The sequence below is a fragment of the Phascolarctos cinereus genome, unplaced genomic scaffold (genome assembly GCF_003287225.1).
Source record: "Phascolarctos cinereus isolate Bilbo 61053 unplaced genomic scaffold, phaCin_HiC Scaffold_1;HRSCAF=81, whole genome shotgun sequence".
Classification (NCBI taxonomy): domain Eukaryota; kingdom Metazoa; phylum Chordata; class Mammalia; order Diprotodontia; family Phascolarctidae; genus Phascolarctos; species Phascolarctos cinereus.
Window position 1 is genome coordinate 185,022,024 of NW_027555514.1, and position 21,395 is coordinate 185,043,418.

The following is a 21,395-nucleotide window of genomic DNA, read 5'->3' on the forward strand; positions in this document are numbered from 1 at the left end:
ATGACAAATATGAAGAATGTGGCAAAACAAAGAACATAAAGAATAATGAAAAATGATTAGTTAATAAATTAAACTAAATAATTAAAATAAAATTAATTGCTTTGAAATTAATTCTTATGTAGGCTATGTGAAGGGGTATTAAAATATGTTCCTGAATCCATTTGTCAATTTCATTCCTTTGACCATCTCTCCTCCCCCTTAAGCTCGACAAACTTTACTTGAATTGTAGGGAAGAACCATTAAAGAAAACCAAAAAAGAGAACCCAAAACATTCTGCATTCTTTCCACCCTATTTAAATGGCAGTCAAAATGCATGCACCCATAAAACCTTTAAAGATATAAAACACAGTCTGGGCCCTTTCCACTGCTTCTCCATTAAAAACAAATGTTTGGTATTGGCTGCACTAGGACAAGGGAAAAGGCCCCCAGCAACAGCCAGACTTGTATGAAAAGAAACATTACTTGTTCTATTGAAAAAAAGTGAATAATGAAAACTAGTCCATTTAGAAAGAGGTATTGTGAGGACTGAGTAGATGCCACTTAAAGAACATATTCAGGGATTTCATCTCATCATTTTCCACCCAGGTAACCTCCTGGGTCCATGATCTCCAGAAATTCACTATTTTGTAAGAGAAATCAATTCTGAATTCATACCTCCTCAGATCACCCAGACTGAAGGACTGCTCCTATGCAGGATACCACCCCACATCCCACCCACAGCTTCTTTTTATGTGTTGTCTTCTCCCATTAGATTGAAAGCTCCTAGAGGGGGCCTCTGTGTCTTGCCACTGGACTCTGATAACTCTGGTGAAGAGAGTGAAGCTGATGACTTTGCACAGCTCTGCCTCACTTAAATCCAATTCACTTACAAGTCAAGACATCACCCTCCTGGTGTCATTGGTCCTCTTTGAGAACGAAGGACAAGGGGCAGCTAGGTGGCACAGTGGATAGAGCTCCAGCCTTGGAGTCAGGGGGACCTGAATTCAAATCCAGCCTCAAACACTTGACACTTACTAGCTGTGTGACCCTGGGCAAGTCCCTTAACCCTGATTGCTTCACCCCCCCCAAAAAAAAGAAGAGAATAAAAGACAAACAACAACAAACTCCTTAAGAGCAGAAATTATCTTTTGCCTTTCTTTTCATCCCTAGTGCTTAGCACAGTGCCTGGCACATAGTAGGTGCTTAATGAATGTTTATTGACTATTTATTAACTAGATAGCAGCCGCACCAAAAGCAAGGATCCATGTGTTCTCCATCCTTCATAAAATTGAGGAACTTCTCCCTATATGTGCTACTTTTTGGTGACTGGAGTGGTTTCAGTTAGCATTTTAAAGATTGAAGAAACCCTAACATGCATCTACACTAACCTCATCATTTTATAGATGAAGAAATGAAGAAAAGTGACCTACACAAAGAAACACATCTAGGAACAAGTAGTGTGGTCTTCTTAGTTCCAAGCTGTTCCACTTAACTGGCAATGTGATCCAAAACCTACGGTCAATAAACATTTGTGAAAGAGGAGCTGGGAAAGAGGGGAGAATCAGACAAAAGAGTAACTCCTTTCAGGCTTTCGTGCAATATATACTTTTATGATGAAATATCTAACATCTTTTGCCCAGGATCATTTTAAGAGACACAGAGCTGGTATTTCCATTACCACAAACTATGTTGGGATTGGGGTGGCACCAATATTGGATGGAGGTACAGTACTTTTAAATGAACTTAAGAACTGATCTTGATATCAATTATTTGTTCAGTTAACCAATCAGTATTTGTTGAACATCTGCTTATACTAAAAGTTATGAGAGTTACAACAGAACTAACATTGCTGTAGAGGGGAAAGGACTAGCACCCCCGAAGTTACAGAGGATAACAAAAGACTTGCTGATGTGATGCTGCATAGGAGTACAACTAGGTCAACCAGGTGATGCAGTGGACAGAATGATGGGCCTGAAGTCAGGAAGACTTCATCTCCCCGAGTTCAAATCTGGCTTCAGATACTTACTAGCTATGTGACCCTGGGCAAGTCACTCAACCCTGTTTGCCTCAGTTTCCTTGTCTGTCAAATGAGCTGGAGAAGGAAATGGCAAACTACTTCAGCATCTTTACCAAGAAAACCCCAAATGGGGTTACAGAGAGTCAGACACAATGGAACAACAACAGTATAACTGGAGCTCATAGAAGAGAACAATTAGTGCAGACTGAAGTAGTAAAGAAGACCAAATGAAGAATTGTGGCTTTGAACCATGCCTTTAAGGATGGGTAGGCAGAATGAGACAGCTATTTTGGGGCATATATAAGTGAGAGATTTTTTTTTTGCTTTTATATGTATATTTATTATGATGATTTTGTTTTTATTGGGGGGGGTTGGAATGGAGGGCAAAGAGAAAATTAGTACTTGTTAATTGAAAAAAATAATTTATTATTTTTTAAAAAGATGACTATTATTTGTCCAGGTAGAAAGGAACACTGTTTTTCACCTCACATAAATACAGGGAAGTGAAAGTTTCTGAAAATGCTTTCTTCCCCTGAAGAGGAGACTTAGGGAATAAATAAATTTATACCTCTGAGGAAGATGACTTCTAAGTTTGCTTCTAGTTGCAAACTCCATGATCCTATGAACTTGGTTCTAATATTCATATCTACATACATGAGATTAAGCACCTAAATGCAGCATGAAGCCCAGGAACCCATTTCTTTCCAAGGTTCAGGAATGCAGGAAAGGTCCTGCTTTTAGGCTAAAAGGTGGCTTCTAGCTGGGGAATTTAGCTGAGGAGAAAAGAAGACCAGAAATATTAGCCTGGCAGGCTGCTGTGTCAGAATCAGAAGAAAAATCAGCATTCTTGTGAATTGAGGTTCTGTTTACACTGTTTGTTTTACTTGGAGCTGTTCTTGAGAATTCTTTATCTGATGGTCCCAGCTGTGCTGGGCAAAATTTTTCCTGATAGACCCGGGATATATTACATATAAAATTCAGATCTGCTTATGAAAATGCTATTTTATGTCCATTAACTGATGGTTTCAATGATAGCAAGAGCTCTTACTCAAACTAGTGATTATCCTCAGGAATAAAAATGTAAGCAGATAAACTATGAACATACTAAGCAGCTCTTCTCTACTTTTGACACTAGTCTTTGAACTAAGATATACATGTGTTAGGGTATTCTATCCCCTCCATGCATTCAACAGTCATTTCCCATTCCCTTCTCTGAGTATATCCAAGAAAATAATTTGGAAGGAGCTCAGTGAGAACACCACATACACCTACCTTTACATGATGCACAAAGATTTCAGTTTTACATTGTGAGTCAACAACGCTAGTCAACAAGCCTGAGCAGCTAAAATGTAGTTGTTATTCTGTTATTCAGTTAGGTCCAACTCTTTGTGACCCTGTGGACCATACTGTCCATGGGATTTTCTTGGCAAAGATATTGAAGTGGTTTACCATTTCCTTCTCCAGTGGATTAAGGCAAACAGGGGTTAATTGACTTGCCTAGTCAAGACGTAGCTAGTAAGTGTCTGAGGCCGAATTTGAACTCAGTCTCCCTCATTCCATCCCTGTGCTTAGCACCTGGCTGAGTGGAGCATTATCTACACATGTACAGAATAAGTCATCAATTATTCATCAAGGGCAAAGCCAGAATTAGAACTCACTTGCTCTTGCTGTCCACTTTGGGTCCCCTGACCCCTGGTGCTTCTCCAATGAACCAGATGTGCACAAATCACAGCCACAAATTGCTAACACTGGTATGCACCTTAGATAATATCTAGTCCTCCAATTTGGCCCTCCCAAGCTTCCATGGCTTGAGTCACTTTTCCCACCAGGCACCATGATTACTCTGAAGCAGATCTCTCCCGTGAAGCTTTGCAGTTATGTTTATAGACCCCATGGCCTCTGTAAAGGAGATCCCTGAACAAACATTTCTAGGGCCATCTGTTCTTAGCCTCTCTGCTAATTTCTGGGATGTAGACCTGGCTCTATGTAGATTTAAAGGGCCAGATCTACTTTTCTATCACGGATTCAGATGTACACTTTGGAACAGAGAAACTTAGGAAAAAAGAATAAGCAAAAACTATCCTTTCTTCTATACTACCCTTTGGGGACACTACAGTCCCCCTAACATGGTATAAAAAAGGTAAAATGAGATAGTTTGCACATAATTTTAAAAAATAAAGTAAATCCTGACCATGTAGGAAGAAAAGACCAGTGTAAAAAGGTCCAAAGAATAATATGTTTAGTTTTTAAAATACAGTGTTATTACGTACTTCCCCTGGAAATTCTTAAATAAATATTCCCTATCAACTAACATTTATTAGCATGAAATCAAGAATAAATTTAAGTTAAGAGCATTTATGAACACAAGCAGCCTCTGCATTGTTTGTACTCCGCTAAATTATCTGTTGTTGTTTCAGTGGTGTCTGAGTCTTCGTGACCCTTTTCGGAGTTTTCTCAGCAAAGATACCGGAGGGGTTTGCCATTTCCTTCTCCAAGCTCATCTTACAGATGAGGAAACTGATGCAAACAGGGTTAACTGTGCCACTTAGATGCCCTATATAGTGTTGTTAAATCATCTAACAAATAGGTTATGCAAAGGGAAATTTTTTCAGAGCCCTAGACAAACGATCACAAATTTGCAGTTTAGTCAGGTCTGGATTTTATCGTAGGTTTTACTTAAGTTTGTAAATAAATGCACTTACAAAAGAATTCTCAGCAATGGGCAAAGCTAACTGTCCCCTCTTCATTTCTTTTTATTGCCTCTATGTTCCCTTCTTCTCTGTCCTAATAGTTCTCATTTTCATAGCATTTCTTCATTGCGAGTTTGTGAGGTATTATTATCCACATTTTACAGACGAAGAAACTTAAGCTCAAAAAAAGTCTTGGAATCTTTTGATACCAATTGAAGTCTCCTTTTTACTAAACCACACTCCCCTGCCCCAGGGCACAGAGAAGAATGTGCCCAGACAAAATCCTTCGAAATAGATACCAAGGGAAGAGAGAGTCGCACGCAAGAGGGAAAAGATGGAAAAGAAGCAGGAAAAGAAAAGATTAGTTTTAGACACATGGACCTAAAGAGGCTGACAGAGCATCCATGTGGATATGTCTAGGAAATTTTAAAATGTAGAAAGAACATGGACATAAGAACCAAAAAGAGACTTCTGGATTTGACCACTGATCTCCTTCAGTAGAACAGTCTATGGAAAATGGAGAGACAAGGATCATAAATGGAGAGGGCTGAGAAGAGGACCAGTGAGGAGACAATGGAGTCAGGGATATATAATCAAGAAGTATGGTCATGAGAGAGTTGGAAGTAAAATGTGCTATAGAGAGAAAGGTGCTGTGGATATTTTTTTTAGTCATTCAACAAATCTTTACAGAATGCTTATTATATTCTAGGTGTTGAAAGAGGCACAAAGATTAATGACAATGATTATTCTGCTCCTCAAGGAGCTGGGGGAAAAAAGAAGGCAGATAAAAGCAGTACAATGGGGAGCAGAATTGACAGGTTGTGGTAACTGATTGGATGAGGAAAGATGAGAAAAGATCCAAGATAACTCAAAGGTTACAAGCTTGGGTGACTGGAAGAGTAATGGTGCCATCATCAGAAATAAAAAAGAGCTGGTTTTAGGGGGGGAATGGTAAGTTTAGTTTTAGACAAGTTGACCTTGAGAGGCTGATAGGGCACCCAAGTGGATATGTCCAGGCAATTACTAGAAACCCAAGTCTTGGGTTCAGGGGAGAGATCAGGGCCAGGGACAGAGACTTAAAGTCATGCACAGAGGTGATGGTTGAAGTTATGGAAATATATGAGGCTGTCAATAGGGAAGTATGGTGAGAAGGGAGGAAGAAGGGCAGAAAATATTTCTAGTGAAGAGCCCTTCCCCAAAAAGGGGAATGAAATAGAGATGATGCTAAAAAAAAAAAAGGTGTGACTCCTTAGAAAAAAGACCATATAAGGACCCCACCCACCCTCTCCCAACAAGCTTCATATTAACTTGGAAGGCAATGGACTCAGAAAGCCAGTGGCAGGGTCTTCCTGCCTCCTTCCTACACATAGTTGCTGAATGTCCCTCGTAAAATGCTGGCTCCTCTGTTGTTATTTTTGGAAAATAATCACTTCCTTCCAACTTTTCCCCTCCTGGTTAATTTCTGTGTGTCAAACTCTGTGACTCTGGACACATTACTTCAAATTTGATATAAGATTGCCATTTTGTGATTTCCTTTCCATTTCCCAATTTCTCTAGGAATCATTTAGTTAAGGTCCTGACCTTTGCCAGCCTGTATATTGCTCCTAATTCCTCCTCTATCCCCACCCTGACCTTACCCACCCTTGTTCCGGCATTCATTTCATCTCTGGACGTGGCGGACTTGTACATTCCTTAACTGTGATCATTGAAGATAATATGAATGCTACTGGCACCAAGACCAGTCCCTGGAAGAGACATCCAGATTCTCTTCCCCTCACTCTCTGCCAGATCTGTTTACTTGCCTACTTGGGACTCTTGTGCTCAGGGTAGATACATTTGCTAAAAACAAAACAAACAAAAAAAAACTACTGTGTAGAACCACAAGTTTCTCCTTATTTATGCTGTTCCTTCTAGAAAAACTCCAAATCATGAAATTCTAAAACTTCTGAGATAGAGAGACAGAGACACACAGAGAGATGTAGAGACAGAGAACAGACTAGAGAAAAAATTTCCATAAGCATGTCCTTTTAAGGGGCTGGGGGTATAAACTCCAGCATTCCAGCGACGAAGAGCAGCACATCCTTACTGATGTATAACTCTAATATAGTATCAGGTAGGCAAATTCCTCCTGGCTTATTTGTCTAAACCCCTTTCACCCCTTGTGCACAAAAGATTCCTAGCATTGATCAAGGATACATAGTCTATGAAAATAAGACTTGAAAACATTATACTACAAATGGGACTAGAGACAGGCCAGTATACATTCCTCTAAAGGGAACCACATGGGCCTGTACCAGTACCAGATGGGCCTAGAAAAAGAGATAGAACCTTGAAAGTCCTGAGACAGGAGAGATAGAGGTTTAATCAGAGGGCAAGGGTTCTAGAGATCACCTCAAGATGGAATAGGAATTGGAGCTCCCATGAGAGAAAGAAGGGGAGGCATAGAAATTCTCTGCCTCAACCAAACTAAAAGAGATGCCCCAATGCTACAAAGACCCAAAGGAGAAGTAGGTTTCCTACTACCAGGAACTACATGCAAAGAGAAACAACTTGTACGTACTCTTTTTTCTGTTAATAATGTGAGTAATATGGACTGTATAAGTCCCAAGGAAAGGTGGGACCTACCAGAGGGGAGAGGAAAGTTTTAATGATGGTCCAGAGGCCTGTTCTACATTTTTTGTTGGTTTAAATAAAAACCTGTCCCATACTTAATATCTTCTTAGCCTAAATATTTTCTGGGGAACTCAGAATACTATGGAAAGGAAACAAAATGAGCCAGATGCTGAATATTTAGGATTTCCCTGGGTGGAGATGTGGGCCAGAAAGATTTTGTGGGAGACATAAGCCAGATACCAACATTGTCAGGGATCTTTGGGTAGAGGCATACACCATAGTGACCATGTATCAGAGGCCATATTCAAGTTATATCTGGGTCTATCATTGAGCAAGGTCCCCCCAAAAAAAGATTATATAAATAATTTAAGCACATCTATGCATATGTCCTCAAGAGTCAAGTCATAAATTCATCCATCCCTAAGGATATTTGGGCCCCTAAGCACTTCTGGACCATTCTATGTGTCCTACAGTTATACATACATACATACATACATACATACATACATACATACAAACATAAATACATACATACATACATGCAGATACAGTCTTGTATAACTCAGGGGTAAGCTTCTTGTGAGCATGAACCATCATGGCTTGTTTTTTTCTTTTTTTCATCTTTATATCCCTAGCACTTAGCACAATGCTTGGTGTATAGTAAGCAAATTTTTTTTATTCATTTGTTTGTTTATTCATTCATTCATGAAGACTTCTTTGAATTAGTTTACCTATTTCTGCTTCTTGACACCAAGTACATAACATTCAAATATACAATTCGTAATAATCAAGTTATAATGGCAAAGAGTACATATATGGGACATGGAGGATGGAGTAGGATTTGGTTGGAAAAATAGAAAAGAAAAATAAAGACAAGTGAGAAAAACAGCAAGACATGACAATATAAAAAAAATATGTTAATTATCCTAAGCATCTTGATTACAGGCTACAATAATAGCTTAAACAACACCTAGCCTATTAAATTATAAACTCTAGCATGGCTGATACAATGAACATTTCATTACACACTCACGTCTAATTAAAGCAGATCTATGTATTTAAAATCTAGCAGGGAACTCATGACCCCGTTCTGGCAGAAAAGACCATTTGGGGGCACAAAGGAATTGAGAATGGGAGGGATGTGGAAGTAGAAGAAGTGATGAGGGAGTAAAGAAAGGAAGCTGGAAAGGAAGGAAAAGGGAAGTGAGGAAAGACTAAGCAAAGAATGGGAAGAAGAGAGGAGAAAGGAATAGGAGAATAGGACACTGTTGGTAATAGGGGAGAGCTAGTAAAGGAAGGAAACACATTGCTGAGTCTACACACACACATACACATATCTACTCAAAGGATCATCCTGAGAGACCAGGATCATTGCTGTAGCCAGAGATTTGCTCACCTTCTTTTAGAGGAGAAACCAGCAGACAGGTAAAAAGAATACAAAAGAGAAAAAAGTGAGTGATCAAAAGAAAATCAGACATTGATATAAACAGAGGAGCATAAAGAGAAAGATATGAGCAAAACAGAATGACCACCAAATATAAGTAGCAGAAGGCCCTCTATGGGGGCAATATGATATGACCAAAGAAATCTTGGTTAAGGGGAAGGAAAGAGGGAAGCTAGCTTAAGAATAAAGAGTCCAACATTAGAATAACTAATAGTCAATTAAGAGGCAATAGACAGGGGCAGCTAGGTGGAGCAGTGGATGGAGCTCTGGCGTTGGAATCAGGAGGACCTGAGTTCAAATCCAGCTTCAGACCAAACACTTGACACTTCCTAGCTGTGTGACCTTGGGAAGTTACAGAGAGAGAGAGAGAGAGAGAGAGAGAGAGAGAGAGAGAGAGAGAGAGAGAGAGAGAGAGAGAGAGAGAGAGAGAGAGAGAGAGAGAGAGAGAGAGAGAGAGAGAGAGAGAGAGAGAGAGAGAGAGAATAGACAGAGGAACCACAAACACTAAGGTTGCAATTAAAAGGTTAATTTTTGACAGACATACTCTCACTTAACTCTTCCCCTCCCCCCAAAATTGATACTTCAAGAATATATTTAGTTAATATCATCTGTATCATATGTATTTGTTCAATAGTGATTATTAATTTCTCTGTCTTCTCTATATTTTGGCAGAGTATAGCATTGTCTGTTTTGAATAGTTCATACCTAAGGGCAGGAATCATGTCTTTCTAAATTCTCTTTGCAAAGTACCTACCACTGCACCATGCGCAAGGAAGGCATGCTTCTTGATGATGGCAATGGCACAAATAATGACAATCCCAGTGGTGATGGTGATGAGGATAAAGGTGGGGACAATGGTGATGAAGATGTGAGCGATCATCATGATGGTGGTGGCAAGGGTGAGAGTCAAAATGGCAATAGAGATGTTGATTATAGTGATTGTGATTATGGTAGTGTTCATGGTCATGATGCTGAAAATTATGGTGATGGGAGGAGGAATAGGACCTGTGATTTCATTAGCAAAGGGAACTCTGTCCAAATAAGATGTCCCCTTCCCACGGTAAAAATCTTTGAAAGTACTGACAGACCCTCATACTCAATATTACTTAGTTAGCATATGGGTTCCCCTCTGGACAAGTCTACTCTTATGTGTGAGGCCTACTCTCAATATTTGGTGGCACGTGTGATTGAAAAGGGTATGGATAATGGGGATCTCTGTTAGGAAGACTTAAGGCAAAGAGAATAGCAGTCTGCACTATCCTCATTCTAGTGTCCAGTTTCCCAGAGAAGCAGCTAGCAGTGGGGAAAGCCCAAATAGGAAAGCAGAGGGACAATTCAATGTTTTTGGCTTCATCCCAGGCAGTGCCTCGTCTTGCCCCCAGGAGAGAGCCCAGTATAGTGACAAAGTACTTGAGATGTTCCTTGACCCTAGCTTCTGATACACCAGCCAATAGGCATCTGGGAAGAAGACTCATCCCATACTCCCCTATCAGGGCCACACACTCCATGTCCCCAGAGCCATGAGTATGAGTTTCATTCCTCAAAGCCCACATCCCACCTGCCTCATTTAACAAACCCCAACCCTCCCCCTCTCCAGCCCCCAAGTCCTCTCAGCCTAGAAGCTTGCCACACTTACTTTTTTGGTGGGGACTTTGATCTTCAGGAATTCGGCCTCTCGGGTCAGCACCTGCCATGGGGCGTGTATCCGGACAAAGCTGGACCCCTGGCTCTTGCTCTGTAACGCAAAGGAGGGGAAACAGCAATGTGAGCACGAACAGGTGCTTAAGCTTAAAATCCCAGCCTTCCATTTCAGAAGCCTAGAACTAAAACTTGGACATAGTTCAGTAAGAGAAAAAAAAATGCAATGGTCTGGGAGCCAGGAGACCTATCTTCTACTCCTGGCTCTGTTGAATAACTAGCTGGGAGACCATAGGTAAGTCAATTCACATTTGTGAATCTCACTTTCCTCAACAGTAAAATGAAGGCGTTCAACCAGGTTATTTCTAAGGTTCCTAACAAGCACTAACATTCCAGTCGCAAGGTTTAGAGCAAGAAAGGATCGTAGACATGATTCAGCACAAGCCTCTCATTTTGCAGATTAGGAAAGAGAAACTAAGAGACATTCAAAGAGTAGTTTAGGGTCACACAGGCAAGTAAGTGCATGTAAAAAAAGCCAGGATTTGAACCATGGTGAAAACAAGAAGAGATATCGAAGGTCATCCTGTGTGACCTGTTCCTGAAGAGGAATCCCCTTTACAATACAGCCAGCCTCCACTTGAAAGTTTCCAGAGAATGAGAACTCATCTACCACATCCCAAAGCGACCCATTCCATCCCATGAGAAACTAAAGGCAAAAATGAGCCAAATAAAGAGATTCATTTAGAAGTCCCCCTGCCTTCCTCCAAAATTGACTCAAGTCCATAGAAACCCAGGGCTTCACTTCTGGGTCATAGGGTTACATAACAAAGAACATTTTCATTCTTCCTCTGTCAAAATGCATTTAATTTGGTTGAAATTAAAATGCATATAAGCCTGCATCTATGATTTCATCAAGGGGGCCACCCTTGCACCAAAGTCCATTATAACTCCTCTACCCCTTAGTGGATGTAAGTAACCATGCCAACAAAAGCATCATCAGGTGCTATATCTTCCAGTGAAAATTTGCTTAGGCATCATTTGACAAGCCACGTAAGATCCATATGAACCCTCAAAGTTGTACTTGCCAGAACTTAGATACTGTTAGCACAGCCTCTGAGAACTTCTATATCATGATGAGGATACAAAGTAAAGCTTTTTGAAGTAATGAAATAAGTCTGAAGTAAATCTGTATATGAAGAGGTCTTCAACAATGACCAAACGTTATCAACTCAAACACTTCTCCATAAGTCACTGCAGCACGCAACTACAAGAATTCAAAAGGTTAAAAAGAAAAAAAAAAACATGCTTACAAAACCCAAAGGGAATGAAACCTCACACTGTAACACAGCAAGCCCTGTCATACACAGTAGTACCTCTTTCCTTTCACTTTCACCCTATCTTTACCTAATATAAATCCTTTAACAAGCAATTGTGTGTTTTTTGATGAGGCTATTTTGGTATTAGGCTAGTAGGTATATAATCTAATTAAATCCAACAAGCATTTATTAAGTGCCTACTATGTGTAAGGCAAGGTGCTAAGAGTTAGAGATAAAAAGACAAAAAATGAAAAACAGCCCCTTCCCTCAAGGAACTTATATGCTTTTTCTTATCGGGTGGGGGGGGGGAATGGGTGAGAGGGAGAAAGAGGGAGAGCAGGTTGGAAATAGAAATACAACATGTAAATAACACGTGAATTACATTTGGGAGTTAAGACAGTCTGGGAAGAATTTTTGTTTCCTTCACTTTGGGGATATAGTGAGTGAATCTTTCAGAGATGTAGCCCTGTAATCAATGCCAGAAGACTCCAGCAGAGGAAAGTTCTGGTGGTTCAGCTGTTGTCAAGTCATAGAAAGAGGAATATATTTGAAACTGATCAACATGTGTGACACAGGTCCTCTAAATTAAATCTAAAGAACTCACCTAGGTCCAGTTGCATAGTTTCTAACAAAGATGGGAGATAACAACTTATTAGTAATACTTCAGAATACTTCAGATCTCACTAACTCTTGCTGTAGAATACAAGTTGAATGGGGTTTTGTTGACCCATTTCTTCCAAGAATGTGCCTCAGACAGACTGCAACAGCCTTTCAGTCTAAGCTTTATATTGAGGTTGACAAAGCACAGTGGTGAAAACTCACATCGAGTTCCAGCACATAAATTCTAGTTCATCTGAGGCAAATGAAGGTCTATCTTCCAAAACCACAGTGTCTAACAATCTTTGTGTTGTAAATAACTGGCACTTAGCTATAATTCTTGTGAAAATGAACTAAAAAAAAAAAACAAGCTCATGTAGTAGAGACCCATGGTTTTGTAAGCAATAACAAAAAATTACAATTACAAAATTACAAAAAAAAAATTAATGGATTTAAGAGTAGTTCAAGCCAGTTTCAAAGGAAGACTACAATAATTAAGAAATTGTTCCCTTGAAATGATACCATAAAGCCATTGAGTAGTCTGGGCCAGGCCTTCCTTGTCACCTCCTGGAGAAAAATATAATTGCCTTTGGCAGGTTATACACAGTAATTTAGCAGGAATTACTTTCCTTACAATCTTTTGAATAACAGAATCACTTCCAGGCCACCAAATGGAACTTCTAAACAATAATTTCATGTGAACAATTACCAGATTTGCACATGTAATTAGCCAAAATAACATGAGATTAACATCTGGAATAATGCAACTTCCCTTCAGAAGACATGTTTCACTAGTAGATAATTCATGTTGATGGTCTCTCCACATCCTGTTCAAGGTAGAGATCTATGATCTCACTAAGTTAGTGATGTGATGCGGTTAGCCTAAAGGGAGCAAGAAGATCTAATTTAAGAATTTCCAGCAGAAGTAGAACAAAAACTGGGACCTGAAGTAGCAGGTGACTTATGGTGTTCAATATTCAACATTGCTCTTCTAGGTCATAAGTGTTATACGGGAGAATGTCATACTGCTTACATGTTGACATAATTAACTTTAGATTTTTACTTAGAAAAGAATCCCACAAGAGGTATGGCTGTGGAATTTTTGGATATCCAAGGAAATGATGACAAGTTCTTTGTCATTTTGCCCATAGCTTTATTTTGTTGGTAATACTGTGCTTGAGAGATATTGCCTTAAATGTTGCTTCAGGGTCATCCAGCATTTTGCAACTAAGAATAGCTCCCTAGGTGAAGCATAAAAAGTAATGATCTGGGGCAGTTTCATTTCAAGAGTCACCCTCTCCCTGCCCCACCCCCCACAATCAACACAATGCAGTTCAATCCCTTTGGAACTTCTGGCCACAGCAAGAAATACAAGAGGAGTTTTAGTTTACCATCCCACAATGTGTCTTCCCCATTTTCCAAGGGACTAAAGCATAAATGGCTGCCCCGTACACATCAAGAAGGATAATGAGGTTCAGGTGGTTGGGGGCACCCCAACATCCAAAACATTGTGAATAGAAGCCAGATTTACAGAAAGAAATGTCTTCTATGTCAACTTTGTGCAGCATGGAAAAGTAAGGATGTAATTGTCCACGTGGGCATTCACCATAAAAAGGTGGTTATTACCAAGCTGAAACTGGGCAAAGATCACAAAAAATATTTTTTTAATCAAAAGCCAGACCTCACCAATTTGAAAAGAAGAAACCACTGAAAAGATGTAGGAATAAGATGTTCTGGGGCATGACTGCTTCTATGCTTTTAAAGAATTTTAAAGCCGAGTTGTTTTTGTTTTTCTCAATGTTTCTTCAAGAAGCAGCTGTGGCATAGTAGAAAGAGCACTGGATTTATTATGAAAACCTGAACTGGAATCCCTGCCCTTCTACTGATTAGCTGTTTTGTTTTGGGCAAGTCTCCTATCATAAGATGTAGATGATAACACTACAATATTTATTCCCTAAGGCAGTGTGATAAGGATCAAAAGGCTTAATGGATAGAAAGGTAAGCTAGATGGTGTAGTGGATAGAGTGCTCAGCTTGGACTCATCTTCTTTGCCAAGTGTCTTTGCCAAGAAAACTCCCAATGATATCATGCATAGTTGGGCACAACTGAAAACAACAACAACAAGAATACAAGTGCTTTATAAAATACAGCATGAGATTCATGTCAATTATTACTGGTATAGACACAGAAGTTTAAAAACTCCTCAAGATTCCAGAAAACATGTTCATGTATATAAGTTCAACATCACAAAATTTTTCCAGTATATGCAAAGAAGCTCAGTGACATTTACCTTTTCTCAAAAGAAAAAAAGTGATGGAAGATATGATATCCATTTGTCAACAAATACTTATTAGGTGCCCACTGTATGCAAGGCACTCTATGCTAGATCTGAAGCCATTACCTTTTTAATTTGGGTGGAGTAGAAATGAACAGAATGTGGTGATGTGATAGAAAGTGATCCTTGAAGTTCTAATTCCATATTTCCATTTTTTGTATTTCACTTAGATTCCTGAAGTATGAATAAATAAACAAGATAAGGGGCACTTATTAAACACTTACTGTAGGCCAAGTGCTGTGCTTAATTGTCGTTCAGTCCTTTCAATCTTATCTGACTCTACATGACCCCATTTGGGAGTTTTCTTGGCAAATATATTGGCCATTTCCTTCTCCAATCATTTTATAGATGAGAAAAGTGAAGCAAACAGGGCTAAATGACTTGCCTAGGATTATGCATCTAGTAAGTATCTGAGGCTGAATTTGAACTCAGGTCTTCCTGACTCCAGGCCCAGCACTCCATCCACTGCACCACCCAGTGGGCCCAATTTGTGCAATGGCTAGACTCTCCACTTTCCAATCCAATTCCTCAGAAAATACTCTAAGAAATATGTTGACAATTTCTTATAGTTGGATTGTTCTAATGGTATGAATACCACTTCCAATCCAATCTAACATCTGGAATCTAAGAATATAAGGACTCCATGAAACAATGACTCTTCTAAGAGCAACAGAAATTATGAATGAGTGATGACTGAGGGGCTGCAGTAATGCTATCAGCAGCAGTTGACAACATGAAATAGGCTGTTTCTACCACCAGGAAGAACATCAGAAATTCCCCAAACTGTAGGTCCTGGATACAGGGGCTGCTGAAGTGAACAGCTGATAGTGAATTTGCAGCTCCTCAAAATTTAGTGTTACCTTAAGCTGCTTTAAAAGATTCCTAATGTCCAGAATCAGGGAGGTGAAAATCCCACTACATGCTGCCATGAGTGAAATGTTCTGGGCACTTCATGTTAATAAGGACATTGATAAACTAAAGAGAAGCCAGAGATGTCAATCAGAATAGAGAAGGTCCAGAGATTATACTGTATGAGGGGCAACTGAAGGAACTAGGGATGTTTAACCTGGGGAAAAGAAGACTTAGGGGGAACCTGACAGCTGTCTATGAGTATTTCAAGAACTATCAAGCAGGAGAAGTTTAGTCCCATAGGGTAGAATTAGGAACAATGGAGAGAAGGTACGAAAAGGGAAATCTAAACTTGATGTCAAGAAAAACTTCCTCAAAACCATTCCAAAGTGGAACGGGCTGTCTCAGTGGTCAGTTGGTTCTCCCGCATTGTACAGATGAAATGAATGAATAAGCATTTGGTAAGCACCCACTACATGATAAGTACTAGAGATACAAACGCAAAAAGTGAAGTAGTGCCTGTCCTCAAAAAAGCTTTTTTTTTTTAATTAATGGAATACAAGGAAGGGAGTTTGGTCTAAAGACCCATGGGAGTGGTGAGCATAACCATAGAGCACTCAGCTGCCATACCCTTTTCTAGTAGCAATGTTACTATTGATCTGATTACTATTCCCAGAGGAAGGGCAAGAGGAAGGAAGGGGACTTGGAGGGTGGCAGCAGGGCAGGTGGCAAAATGGCCAGGTAAGCCTTGCATTCCTGGTGGGTGGCTGGATGCAAAGTGAAGCAGGTATGAGGCCAGTTACATATAGTATGTTAGGTGAATTTTCATTTACTCATCGGCCAATTAGGACAGTTCAGGCTTAGAGCAGAGTAGCTAAGCTATGAGTGGATTAGTGAGGAATAGAGGGCTGGGAAATAAGTTCTGCCACTCCAGTCTGGAAGCTTGCTGTTCTAGGTAGGGGGAAAAAGAAGGAACAGCAGCAGGGCAGATGGCAAGATGCCTATGTAAGCTCTGGTTTCCCGGTAGATGGCTGAATAAGAAGTGAAGCACGAATGTCTTCAAACAAAGGCTGAATGAGCATTTGGAAATATTGCGCATGATATTTGTGTTCATGTTAATTCTAAAATCATGTGTTTTGTTAATAGTTGTCACAACAGAAATGTATGTTGGACATTATACGTACAGCTAATGGAGTCAGATTCCAAGGAATCCTAACTTTCAGAGATGTTCATGGTGTAAATCACCCCCCACCAGAATCCTGACATCATTTTAACATCAAGCCTAATGGAAAGGGAAATTGAGAGTGGCAGAGTTAGACATCCTTCTTGGGTGGTAAATAACTACAATAAAATATAATCAACCATGAATAACCTCAAATTCAATAACCATATAGCCTCCAGCTAGGATAGTATGGCATCATTGTTTAATTCCTTTCTTTATTGACTCTGAGTAAGGCAACACACAGAGAAAATTCAGTTCAATTCAACAGGCATTAAGGACCTAGCACCACAAAACTCTTTGTTAGGTACTGTGGATACAAAAATGAAAAATTACCCCAGTGCCTGCCCTCATGGAGTTTATATTCTAATAGGCAGATAAAGAGAAATACAGAAATGGGTATGACACAAGGAAGAATGTAAAGGGGGCAAAGGAGATATCCAAAGTGCTCTACAAACTCTTGAGTCGGGATAAGAACTCTCAAGGGCTTACTATTGATTGGATTTTATCTCCTTGAACACTGTTCTCACATTTTCTTTTTCTCAGTATCTCCAAGAATCTTTTCCATCTAAAATTCTGTGATTCTGTAATTCCCTCTTGCCTTTCTTAAAATCCTCCTGGAAACCAGTGTGGCTTAGCAGGAAAAAAAAAAGTTGCTAAATTTGGAGTGGAAGGGCCTGGATTCGAATCCTGGCTCTTCAGTTATTTAACATCTATGAGCCTCATTTCTCCATTAGTAAAATGAGAGCTATGGATTAAATCAAAAGTCCTTTCCACCTCTAACTCCATGATGCTGTGAATTTCTCCCATTATAAACCAAATGTCGCCCACACTCAAAGATTAAACTGAACAAAAGTTATAAAAATCACCGTCTTCTTGCTGCCATTTACCACTACCTTCAACTAAACTGAGACTAAATGAAATCAGACTGCAAACATAAATTCATGCAAGATTTTGCATGGATCAAATCAGCAAGTCTACCACCTCCTACACATGGAATCAACTTCAATGTACTTGAATGTGGTTATGATATCTCTCCCGAACCTCTCTTCTTCCAGTTTTCAACTCATCCTCACATGTCATGAACTCAAGGCCCTTCACCAATCTGGTTGCCCTCTTCTAATCTTAATTAATTCTCAATCTTAATTAATTATAATTAAACTTAATTAACTCTCAATCTTAAACCACAGTGTCCAGATAAGGTCAAGGGCAGAGTGAAGTGGGATTAACACCTCCCTGTTCCTAGAAGCTATGCCTTACCTCATACAGTTTAAGACTAAATTAGCTTTTTTTGGCTGCCACATCACTCCTTCCCCCTGACTTACTGAACTTATAGTCCATGAAAACCCTTAGATCCTTTCAGAACAAATACTCTTTGTCGATGCCTCATCCATCTTACGTCTACAAAATTGATTTTTTGTACCTACGTGCAAGACTTTACATTTATCCTTATTAAACTTCTTATTTGATTCTGCCCAATGCAGCCGGTTAGTATTCTTTGGACCCTGCTGCCATCATCCAGCTTAGCTATGCCTTCCAACTTTGTATCAACTGCAAATCTGATGACTAGACATCTAGGACTTTACCCAAGTCACTGGTAAAAATGTTAAACAGGACAGGGACAAGCTCAGATCCTTGTAGTCTCCTTTCATCAAGGGGCAGATACCAAAACTGGTAGTACTCCTTTCTGACTTCTCATTTTGAGGTTAGAAACTGGAGAAGGGGAGGAAGGGATCCCTCAGGTTTGCAACAATTTGAACTAAGGACAGATGAAATGAAGGTACAATCCTCCAGGACTATGAATCAGTGCACTTTGTATCTTCTGGAGTACAAGGAGAAAGATCCTTAAATTCAGAGGCTTGACTTTTCCTGGCACAGACTCACCAAATGGGGAAACAAAAATTCTGTAATCCAGGGACCTTCAGTATCCATATCACCACTAACTAACATGTGGAGGCATTCAAACTGCAGCATAATAAAACTGTAGAATCTTTCTGCCTTTGAAGCTTAAAGCTTCAAACTTCACTCAGACTTGTGGGACACCAAGAAGATAGTGGAAAGAGGATTTCACTGGGAGCTGCATGACCTGGATCTGCTACTCACCATGTGACCTTGAGTATATCAATTAATCTGCCTAAACCTCAATTCCCTCATCTATGAAATGAAGGGGTTACACTAGATAGTCCTTAATATTTGTAAACTAACATTTATGAAGTGTTTTAAGGTTTACGAAGTGCTTTTCATGTTAGCTCATTTGAGCTTTATGATGGCCTTGTATAATAATACTGCATTTATTATTATCCCCATTTGATTAACTGAGGAAAGGAAAGGCTCAGCAAGGTCTTGTGACCTACTCACCTGCTTATACCCCTCATTTTGGAGATGAGATTTCGATCAAGGTCTTTCTGACTCCCAATCTAGCACTCTATTTACTATCTCATACTGCCTCTCCGTGGTCACTTCTAGTTCTAAATACTGTGATGTCTGTAACTGACACGGCCAAAAACCTTCAAGACAACTCTGAAGAAACAAGCTAAGAATGAGGAAATCAGGCTGTGAACATAAAAGATTTTAACAAGAAATTTTTTAAAATATCCTGTGATCTGATCCTACTTGACATAGATCCTATCACTGTGATGCTTGGGGGACTATGGCTTGTGGACTAAATAAAAGTGACAAATACTGAAACTATCTGCAGAAGCTTGAGACGGAAAAAATAATCAGTCCAATATAGTTTAAGTAAAGATTTGCTCAGAGGCAGGGGAATGGATTAGGTGGTTGCTGCTAATCCCTTCTGGCCTGAGAAGTATGACTTCAGGGTGATTATTATTACCATCTTTCTCAGAAAAAGTCTTCCTCTTCCTCACTCAGGGGGCATTTCTTCCAGCAGATGAAGACAAAGCTTAATTTGGAACAACCTCCCCCTCTTCAGCCAAAACATTCCTTTCTACAATTTCATCCTGTTTCTCCAAGATCTGCCTGTTGAATTCACCCTTAAACACACCTCTCCCCTCTCTGGCCTTGGGACTGTGGTCCCTCCCCTCAGGCTGCCTTCAGCCGTCTGGAAGAGGGGGTGGTCAACAAGAATACTAATTAAATCTGCAGATGATAACAAACTGGGCGGTGTTGCAAACAGCACCAGAGAGGATGGGGAAATAAATGAGAAGGAGCCTTAGGGACTTTCAAAAATATGGGACAGGAAATAACAAAATGAGATTCAATGTGGAAAAATGCAAGCAACTCTATCTGGGGAAAAATAATCAGAAACATAGACACTGGAGGGGAAGGGGAAACTGGAAAAGAACAGGGTAGAACTGAGGGCAATGATGGACAAAAAATAGATGAAAGTTTAAAAGGCTCTAGCAATGGGGAGGGCAGTAAGGAATAAGACAGAGAGGACAGAAAGAATAAAATATTTTCGTGAATTCCTAAGATTATCAATCATTAAGGTCCAACTCAAATACCACCCTCTCCATGAAGCCTGTCCTGACCAGTCAAACCTATCTCCCTCTCCTTTGAATTCCTTTAGCATTTATTGTCTGTACCATTTATTTGGCATCTAATATAAATGGTATTGCCTTGTATCATTGGTATCTTTTCCTGTGCATATGTCTAATCTCTCCAACTAGATTGGAAACTTCTTCAGTTCATGAACTCTGAATTTTTTTAAAAAAATACTCTCACAGCACCTAGCACAGTGCAGAATATTTATTGGTTAGCTGATTAAGACACTGTATTGGTTAGGCTAGTCCTGGAATGGAAGTACTGGTATTAGCACAATGCCTGGCACATAGTAGGTGCTTAATGTTTATTGTTTGTTTGCTATAAGATCCTACTATTACGATGCCAAAAATATGGGGACTGGAGGACAGAGGAGAATAAAAATGACAGGTTTTGTGGGCAAAAAAAAAAGTGTTAAACATCACAAGGACAAGCACAGATGCCTTAGTCCAGCCACCCAAAAAATTTGGAATCCATCCAACTATACTATCTTTTACTCCATATCGCTCCATCTTCTCTACAAGAATAGTACAAGATATTTTATCAAGAGCTTTCCTAAAATGTAGGTACGAAATGAGGTTAGTCTGAGGCATAATTTGTTCTTGATAAAGCCAGGCTGACTTTTTGAAATCACTATTTCCCTTTCTTAGATATCCAACCTCTTTAAGGGGTAAACTGTCCAATAGATGGTTATATGGAATTGGGAGGGGAGGGGAAGGTAGACTGAAATTGGACATAGAGATCATCAAGTCATCTGCACAGAAATGATAATTAATCCACCAGGAGATCATGAGGTCACCAAGTAAGATAGACTAGGGGAAGAAGAAAAGAGAACCTAGGACTGAATCTGAGAATAGCCACCCTTAAGGAGTGTGATACGAAGCATGAGCCAGTAAAGGAGACTGAGATGTCTACCTGAGAAGCAGATGCAAAGAGAAAAAGAAAAAAGTAGTATCATACAAACCCAGAGAGGAGAAAGTTTCCAAGAGAAGGTGGTCAACTGTGTCAAATGCAGCAGATTTTTTTAAAAGAAAAGGACTGAGAAAAAACTATCAGATTTGGCAATTAAGAGTAACTTTGGAGAGTACAGCTTCAATTGAATGATGAGGTCATAAGCCAGACTGCAAATAGCTGACAAGTATGAGAAGACCAGAATCGGAGACAGCAAGATGTATATAGCTTTTTAAGGAACTTGAC

The 21,395-nt window shown here is 39.7% G+C and overlaps 1 protein-coding gene across 1 annotated transcript in view; it reads right to left on the reverse strand.

Moving 5' to 3' along the window:
• ANO2 (anoctamin 2) overlaps positions 1 to 21,395 on the reverse strand; it is a 506,846-nt gene that overhangs the window by 405,295 nt on the left and 80,156 nt on the right. The window contains exon 3 of the mRNA XM_078149057.1: positions 10,380 to 10,478. Within this exon, the coding sequence (XP_078005183.1) occupies positions 10,380 to 10,478 (99 nt within the window). The remainder of the gene's footprint in view (positions 1 to 10,379; positions 10,479 to 21,395) is intronic.